General features: G+C 36.1%; 1 protein-coding gene across 1 annotated transcript in view; it reads right to left on the bottom strand.

Moving 5' to 3' along the window:
• The window catches only part of UHRF1BP1L (UHRF1 binding protein 1 like), a 105,968-nt gene that overhangs the window by 53,123 nt on the left and 43,223 nt on the right, over window positions 1-9,622 (bottom strand). Inside the window, exons 3-6 of the mRNA XM_045291294.1 lie at window positions 9,465-9,556; window positions 6,073-6,262; window positions 5,338-5,478; window positions 2,657-2,827 (exon numbers count right to left, since the gene is read on the bottom strand). Coding sequence (XP_045147229.1) covers window positions 2,657-2,827; window positions 5,338-5,478; window positions 6,073-6,262; window positions 9,465-9,556 — 594 coding nt within the window. The remainder of the gene's footprint in view (window positions 1-2,656; window positions 2,828-5,337; window positions 5,479-6,072; window positions 6,263-9,464; window positions 9,557-9,622) is intronic.

Genomic DNA, 9,622 nt, shown 5'->3' with positions numbered 1-9,622 from the left:
ACCATCAGCTTTCTTCACCACTTTTGCTTATGCACCCGTTTTGTCTTCAGCGGTTGTGTCGAGAAAGTGAGAATCATAGAATGCCAATTTAATAGAAGAAAGTATTCTTGTATTGAGGGAGTACTTGAGTGGAGGTCCAATGTCCTTCTGCTACCTTAATACTAACCTTATAAATATATGCATAGATCTATTTCCCCTTCCTCATAAATATATTTGCATATCTACATGTCTTTATCTAGACCTCTATAAATTCCCTTTGCCTCCCAGCTTTCTTCTATTTCCCTTGACTTTCCTCCCGTCCCACTATCATGCTCAGTCCCCACCAGGGTTTCAGCACTTCCTCTTTGTTACATTACCCTTGAGAATCTATGAATCTTTCCTAGCCTAAAATGATTCTCAAAACACAGCATATGGTGAGATGATCTGACATATAACCTAGATAATACATGAGACTGATAACTGAAGAGCAAGTTTTTCCACTGAAAAAGTCAACTGTTTTTAAAGTTTAGAACATACGAATAAAAGTAGAGTTAGTTATTTACAGAAAACCAAAATACACATATTCTGTACATATATATGGATACATATTACATCTCAAAAACTATGATCCTTTTGATGATCAATTTGAAAGTATGCATAGTAAATAATAATTTCTCAAAGGATTGTATTAAGGTCCAAAGTAATGAAAGAAAAGGAAAGATGGAGTATAGCTGTGAAAATTTAAATTTAGGGACTGGAGCAAAACTTTTTGGTTAATTAACTACACAATAAACTCTTTGCTATAAGAAAGACCACCTTTCTTATGTTTTTCCCACCTACTTTCAAAGCCTTAACAGAATAGTACTTAAGTCAATAGCAATATTTGAAAAGAAGATACTTCCTGTATGTTTCTATCTTTTCCATCTATATAAATATTGATACAACTGAAAACAGAAACAATCTCCCTACAAACTTTTTCTTAACAGTGATAGTTTCAGGTTTCTGGGTGCTGTTTCTGAAAAAAAAAAAAGTGCCACTATAAGCTTCTTTGCCTCCTGAACAATCTTAACATATCTTAATATTCAACTTAGTCTTCTTTTTTCTATTCTAGAGGGAAAAAAGGGGAAGCCAAGAAAGTATTTATGACTGAAGACAGTGGTCAAGGGTATCTCAAAAGTCAGACTGTTCTATGTGAAACTAAAGTGACATAGCAATAAGCCATTCAAGAATGCCACTCAAGAATAGAAGAGCGGTTAACAAAATTCACTATGAAGTATGACAGAATGACGAAAAGTAATAACTAAATAGACAAACAACATGGAAGAAAAGGGTACGTGCTTCTTACGACAACTCCAAAAAATGCAGATGTCTAGGCGAGACTTCTAAGGAAATACCTCAAAATGAGCATTGGCTTTGTTGTGCTGGTAGGACTATAGAAACTTGCCTGGGTTTTAAGTTTTCTAATCTTTATCTTTATCTAGTTTCCTAATCTATATTCCATTTCACTTAAACATTAAGTAAGCTGCAATATCATTGCCCCTTTGTCAACGCCTTTTAGTTTCAACTATCAACTGTGAATAACATTGTAAGCTATACACGTCTTTTAAGGAAACCAAAACCCCAACTGACTGCCGCTGAGTCGATTCTAACTCCTAGTGGCTCTATCTACACAGGTTCCTGAGGGTGATAGTCTCTTCAGGAGCAGAGAGCCTCATCTTTGTGCTGAGGTTCGAAGTCAACTTCATGGCTCCCAGTCCAGTGCTGGCCTGCCATTGCCACCAGAGCGCGCGCCTGGCAAGCCTTCACATCTATGATGGTAATGCATACAATAGTAAAATATTTCTCTCTACTTCTCTAATAAAGATTTCACAGTACTTCTTATAGAAACTTAAGGGGCTTCACAATACTCCTTATCAAAATCTTTTATCTTCAAAAAATGTGTTTTAGATAAAAATATTTTAAAATCATCAGTTTTTTAAATAAAAGTGCTATCAGAGACACCACTGGATGATCATTTTAAAAAATTCAGAGTTCAGTAGTTGCAAAGACTAAACATAACTTTTGCCTGCAAACAATCTGATAATATTTCTAATTTTTAAGAAAGTGACAACTGCTCATTATGCTGTCCCATGTGCCCTGGCCATCAAGAAATTTTAACAGTTTAATGTTTAATTTCAGCACTTCCTCACACACTTAGTTTTCTGTGCTATTAATTTACCCATCTGCCTTACCTTTAATTACTCCCTTTTTCCTCACTTCTACCATTAGGAGTTAGAATTGACTCATAGTAATGATAGAGATCCTTAATTTAGTAGTTTTAAAATTATAATTTTCTAAGATACTATAAAGGGGTTTTATAATACCAAGTACTTTTGTGTCATAAAAATTCCAGACTTAATAGAGAACTAAACAAAATCAGCACTGTACAGATATTAATACATTTATTTATGCATTATAAAATTAGTAGATATTTTATGTAGATATTATATATATAAATTTTGTAGACACTAAATCTATGAAATCCTACATATATACTACATATATAAAAGACCTAGAAAAATACACTTTGGATGCAAAGCCTTAGATCTACTTCACGTAAAGAAAATAGCACCAGGTAACCATTGTGATTTGTAAATCAAAAGCAGCTTATTTGTTTGCTTTCCTGTTAATAACGTACCTGCGTAGGTTCAGGAGCCATACTCTTCCTTTGTTCTGTTGATTTTTCTATTGCTTCACTAAGAGATTTTGCATATTGTACCATGGCCTTCAATTGGGAATCCGTTAAAACCCATAATAAGTCATCCAAAATTAGAACTAGCTTTGTTGCTATGACATTGCAATCCTTTAACTGTCAGGAAAAATAATTTACAAAATTAAACCAAGAAATAAAATTCTTGGGTTTTTAATCATTTTATTGGGGGCTCGTTCAACTCTTATCACAATCTATCCATCCATCGTGTCAAGCACATTTGTAGACTTGTTGCCACCATCATTCTCAAAACACTTTCTTTCTACTTGAGCCCTTGCTATCAGCTCATTTTTTCATTTTTTCTCCCCCCTCCCCCACCTTCCCTCCCTCACAAAACCTTGAAACTTTATAAATTACTATTATTTTGTCATGTCTTATACTGTCCGATGTCTCCTTCACCCACTGTTCTGTTGCCCGTCCCCTCGGGAGGGGGTTATATGTAGATTCTTGTGACCGGTTCCCCCTTGCTCCCCCACCTTCCCCTTACCCTCCTAGAGAAATAAAATTCTTAATGCACTTAATAACATTCAGTTTTAAAAATCCTTAATGGAATTAAATATGGATCCTTTATTCAACTATTATTTAAATTTACCTCCTGTAACATTGCAGGAATAATCGATGGTACTGGATATACAGTGGAGAAAGACTGTATATTTCTTATGCCAGCAAGAACTGGCAGCAAGTTATATAGCGCTTATTTATAAATAACTTTCATATATCCTGTATACATGTGATGATTTAATTTTGCATTAGCCAAAGAATGAAAATAAAGATTAATTATAAACTGTTATATCACTTAACTACTTTATATTTCAGAATATGTTTAGGTATACAATTTTCATCAATGTAATGTGTAAAAATATTTTTGAGACTTATAATTTGGTCATGGTTTTAAAAAAAATCACTTCCTCATTAGAAACAAACTTTCTAATAAACTTCTAACAAATAGTATGATAAATTTCTAACCAACAGTATAATAAAACTTTTAACAAACAGTATGGGAAGCCCTTCATATAAAATTCTAAAATCCTTAGGCAATGTCTTTCCTATTAATTTAGTTACCAGTTGATCCTGATTACCAAGGAGAAATTGGACTGGTGCTACATAACGGATGTAAAGAAGAACATGTTTGGAATCCTGGAAATCCCGTAGGCCATCTCTTAGTACTACCAGACCCTGTGATTAAAGTAAATGGTAAATTACAGCAACCCAATCCTGACAGGACGTCTAATGACCCAGACCCCTCAGGAGTGAAGGTCTGGGTCACCCAACAAGGCAAAAAAACACAGCCAGCTAAGGTTCTTGCCAAGGGTGAAGGTAATACAGAATGGGTAGTAGAAGAAGGTAGTTTTACCTATCAGTTACGACCACGTGATCAATTGAAAAAGTAAGGTTTGTGATTGTCGGTTTGTTTTCTTTATATGTGCTTACTGAATATCTTTCCTTTGTTCATGTATGATGTATCAGATACAATTCAACTCATGTGTTTTCATTTATATGTATGATCGATGTTTGATGTTAAGTGTGATTTCATTAATGTCTGGAAATTATATATGGCTAAAGAATTGTGTATAGGTGCCAAGATGGCAAGGGGTGGATTCTAATAGGTAGGTTTATTGTGCCAACCTGGCCAATAAACACATGTGGAATTAATAAGGTTGTAGTTTAATTGAAGGGCAAAGAGATAAATGGCTCAGTGAGCCTTACCTTTCTGTCTCTTGCTCTCTGATGGCTGGACCAGTGTGCAGCTGCTTTAGCTAGTTCTCTGCCTCAACTTGCGATCTACACTACCTGTGGGACACCCAACCCGTGGACCGTGTTGCTGTAGTTTGAGGTTCCTTCAAGACCTGCTTCGCCACATTGCTGGTGTATACATCACTTGAGCTTAGGACAGTCGGCCTCTGTCATCTAGCTGACTGTTGGTGACCTGCTCTGCTGTTTGCTGCCTGTGACCAGACTGCAGATATTGCTCCACAGAAGAGTCAGCTGTCTGCTTCCTTGATTTTCACCCAGCAGCCCTCGTGAGTTGAGGGACTGCCAGTGTATTAACTGTCTCATGAAAGTGAGTTGAATTGAACCTTCTGTACTGTTCTGTGGACTGATTAGCTGTTTATTTCTTCATGTAAGATAATAAATGTTTAATGAATATCCATGAACAGAGAAATATATTCAAATGATTATAACTAAAAATCTTTGAAAAAATTAAGTAATAAGCCTAGAGGACTGGTTTTCTACTTGGACATTTCCCTGACATGCCCGGTTTAACAGGCCACTGTCCTGTGCTTAATCAAAGATCCTGGAGATGGCACAGGACTGAGTAATGTTTCCTTTTCTTCTCTCTCTGAGGGAGCTTCAAAAGGTGAAAATGTGAAATTTAAAAGTAATGGGATTTTCCCATGAACTTTATGAAACTCTTGGATCAGGCTGCCATGAGTTGGAGATGACTAGATGGCAACTAGCAACCAGCATCTCGCCCAAGGATTTTGAAATTCCTGGTCAATTCCAATTTATTTTGGTTAATATGATAGAAGATAGATAGATGATAGATAGATAGATAGATAGATAGATAGATAGATAGATAGATAGATAAAGTGGCACTGATGACTTACTCTTCTTTTCAGTGTGACTCGGATTTTTGACTGATTGGTTATTAATCGAACGGGAGCACACATAATTTCATGATGTGAACTTTGAGTAGCATCTGCTTCGATCCGAATCATCTGCCAATTTATTTCTTTAAATGTCAAAACCTAAGGCAAGCACAGAAAGAAGCTTCATTTAGGCCAAAATGAAGGCCAAAAAATATGAGGAAAATATAGATCTGTAAAAACTAAAAGACAAGTAAAACAACAGGAATCTCATCTAAAAGATGTTTTATAAGATATTCTAGATCTAGTTACCATGTTTTAAACTTTTAATTATATATTTAAATCAAATTCTACAGCACATTTTTATAATTACACTTGTCATACAGAAATCTGGCAGTATTTTTATTCTAAGTAATTGAATTAATATAAAGTACAAGGCGATTTGGAATGATATGGCTAAGAATTTAAATAATATATTCCAGTTTTTGAAATTTGAAATTTAATTTTAAATAGCTAAGAAGATAAAAAGGACTCATTAATTCTATAAATTGAAAGATGTACTACAGTAAAAAACAGTTAAAACATGAACATTTCAAAATAAATGGTTGTAAGAACAATACAGAGAAAATAGTTAAAAAGGAAGATTAATCTAACACCACGTGAAATTGGCACATTTAAGATGTTATTATTTTAAATGTCATCTTGATTATAAACAAATATTTTTAAAGGTGGGGGAAAAAAGGAAAATCTTTTTACCTCTCCTCTCTGTGGATCCTGAATACGAGTACATTTTAAATCTCCATGTTCCCAGTTAGCATTTACACTATATATCCGCAGCTGAGAAAGCTCAAAAGACGCATTAAAGGCTTTGGCTCCAATTCGGATGACAATGGAGTTTACAGACACAGTAATGCCCTCGACTACTTTTTCAGCAAAACCATACTCACTGGAAAACAAAGCAAAACAACACAGAACACACTTACATTTTTGTTCTTTAATCTTTAAAAGAGAAAGTGTTATGTTAATATTCTTAAACAAACACACATATAATTTATCATATACTATGCATTTTGATTTAAAATAAGATTTTTATTAAAAATGATATAGTTGTATGTAGGTAATAAAAATGCTATTCTCAAAAAGATAAATGATTGCAATTAGAAATTCCTCACTAAATTTGGTTATTAAAATCAGTACGCACAAATCTGTCTATTTTATAAAAGCATTAGTCTAGACTACTGGCGTCTATAACATAACTTAAGAAAGCTAAATGTTCAATATATATAAAAAACTAGTGTTCAACTAGGATATATCCAATAATTTAGGAATAGATAAGAAATATTTCACATTCTATAATTCAATTAAAAATAATTATTGCATATCTACCATGGAATGATGCTGGGACATAAAAGAAATAAAAATGTAGATGTAGCATGAGAGGGCTCACAAGCTATTTAGGGAAAAGAGAGTCTGTAACTGTTTTAACAACGAATCTACAGGATACTGAGTGGAGAGAGGAAGAAAGTGCTTCTAACTATGAAGAAATGTACCTATGCAAGGAGGATGGGATTTTTGTCGGGAGAAAGAAGACAGGAAAATCTTAGACTAGAGAAACGCATAAGCAAAGACACAGAGAACCAGACAGTACAAGTCTTGTTGAGAGAACACCAAGTAGTATAGTATGATAAGAATATAGACTAATCATATGAGGGGGTTTCAAAGACTTTGTGGAAAAATTCCACTACCTTTTCATTCAATTTTTCCATGAACTTTTAAAGCCCACTCATAAATTGTGGCAGGAAAGGTGGAGAAAAGTTTGCCAAATTGGGAGAGTACTTCAACTATCAACAATATGCCCATTAATTCTAAATGATCATCTCTGACCCAGATCACTCACTGACATTCAAGACAAAAAGTTTTGATAAGGATAATCAATCCTGAAGAGAGAACAACAAGGCTGACAGCTCCCGGGGGACGTGGTAGAGGAGGAGGTGGGAGAAAGGGAGGGGGACAAGGGAACAATAAGAGATCTAAAACCGATGGCCAAGGAGGGCGTAGAATGCCTGATCAAGGGTTTAATCAAACCTAATATAGCTAAGAGAAATTAATGAGAGATCGCTGAAGTCAAAATGGGTGCATAAGTAAATGTGGCGAAGAAAGCTGATGGTGCCCAACTATTAGAAGATATAGCATCTGGGGTATTAAAGGCCAGAAGTTAAACAAGCAGCTATCTAATAAGATGCAACAAAGCCCACATGTAAGAAGCACACCAGCCTGTGTGATCACGAGGTGTCCACGGGATCAGGTATCAGGTGACCCCCAAATACATCGATGCAAATGATAGGGGTCAGAGTGGAGACCCAAAGCCCATCTGTAGACAACTAGACATCCCTTCACGGAAGGGTCACAAGGAAGGAACGAGTCAGCCAGTGCAGCATAGCACACAACATTCCTCTAGTTCCTTAATCCTTTCTCGCCCTCGCTTTCATGACCCCACTTCTAACTTATAAATCCAGCTAGACCACAGCATATACATTGGTATAGATAAGAGCTCTCAACACATGGAATCCAAGAGAGATAACCCCTCAGGAACAGTAATAGGTGCTGCGATACCATAGGAGTAGGGGAAAGGTAGGGGCGGAAGGGAGAGAAACAGGGAAGTGGCTACGACTACAATGATCAACCGACTACAATGAACGACGTATAACACACACCACCCCCACCACCCCAGGGGGACAAACAACAGAATCATGGGTGAAGGGAGACAGCAGACTGTGTAAGATATGAAAACAGTAATAATTTATAATTTACCAGGAGTCCATGAAGATGGGAGGGTGGGGGAGGGAAGGCAAAAAGAGGAGGTGATACCAAGGGCTCAAGCAGAAAGAAAATGTTTTTAAAACGATGATGCACAGAGTTGTTTGATACAACTGATGTATGAAACAGTTGTAAGGGCCCCCCTAAAAATAATTTATTAAAAAAAAGAGTTCCAAATGACTCCCATATAATTCAAATTCAAACTGTCTTAAAGTGAACAAGTCATCTTTATCCACCGACTTCCCTACACCGGCTACTATGCCTCTTAATAATTTACTATCTTAATGAATAAGTAAATTGCATAAACTTTCTGAGCCTCAGATGACTTATCTTTTAAATCAAGCAATATTTTTAGTTCATACACGCATTATAAGAAATAATGTAAGCAAATAGTACACTGCTTGACATATTTTATCAAATAAAACTACAATTTGGTACATTATTAATAAGCCATTTAAAATCTCTAAGCCTCCATTCCCTTGTTCCTGAAATGGAACTAATACTTGCCTCAAAAGGTTGCCATGGTTTTAAGTGTATGTGTACAGAGGTCAGCAAACTACAATCTATGGGCCAAGTTCACCTACCATCTGTTTCCATAGACCAAGTTTTACTAGAAGATAGTCATGTTCACTTGTTTACTTAATATCTATACTGTTTCACGCTTCATGACGACAGGTGAGTAACTGTGACAGAGATCCTTTGACTTGCAAAGCCAAAAATATTTGTTATGTGAACCGTTACTGAAAGTTTGATGGCCCTGACATAGAGACATAAGAAAGTATGATGCAGTCTGTGATACCCTGCTCATGTGAAAGAGGGCAATAAATGAAGACAGTTGCCAGGAGCCGGATGTGAAGGGCCTTATGGGCCAGGCAAAGCATCTACATAATCAGATGCACTGCAGAGGAAGGTCGGAGAGGAGAAAGACTGGAGGCTACAAGGACATCATGTTTCTCAGCTTTTCTTGAGGGAGGTATAATAGTTTGGTGTGCCCAGCAGGCCTGAACCACAAACACCTGCAACAAGTCACCTTCTCTCTCTGTTTCTCTGTTAGCTGGGACCCAAGGCCAGTGCCACTGCAGAAGTTCCATGTGGAGAGCGGAACGTTTTAGCCTGGAATCTCAGCTACAGATTGACTCCACGTGAGAAATGCTATGTTTGTTACACAATATAAAACAAAGACAATTGTTTGATGAGAAAATTGACTGAAGAGAGAGAACTTTTAAGGTCAGGGGATTTTATTTTCTTTATGCAGCTATTACTGAAGGCAGCAGAGCTGACAACAGAGAAGAATTTCCAGTCAGTCCTACAGATTAATGGAAGTCGCTTACCTTTGTCCTGAAACCGCTGCAATCGGTGAAGGGCCATTAGGGGCTCGTGGCTCTTCACATGTACTCATTTCCATTATTACTTTATCTAGGGACTAATAAATACACATAAAAATATAAATTATTGATTAGGTATTTTACTTTATGTATATTATGAAAGT

This window comes from Echinops telfairi, unplaced genomic scaffold, assembly GCF_000313985.2.
Source record: "Echinops telfairi isolate 266 unplaced genomic scaffold, ASM31398v2 ScPeMD7_2;HRSCAF=8, whole genome shotgun sequence".
Classification (NCBI taxonomy): Eukaryota; Metazoa; Chordata; class Mammalia; order Afrosoricida; family Tenrecidae; genus Echinops; species Echinops telfairi.
The sequence above is the reverse complement of the archived record's forward strand: the minus strand, read 5'-3'. Positions and strand labels throughout refer to the sequence as shown.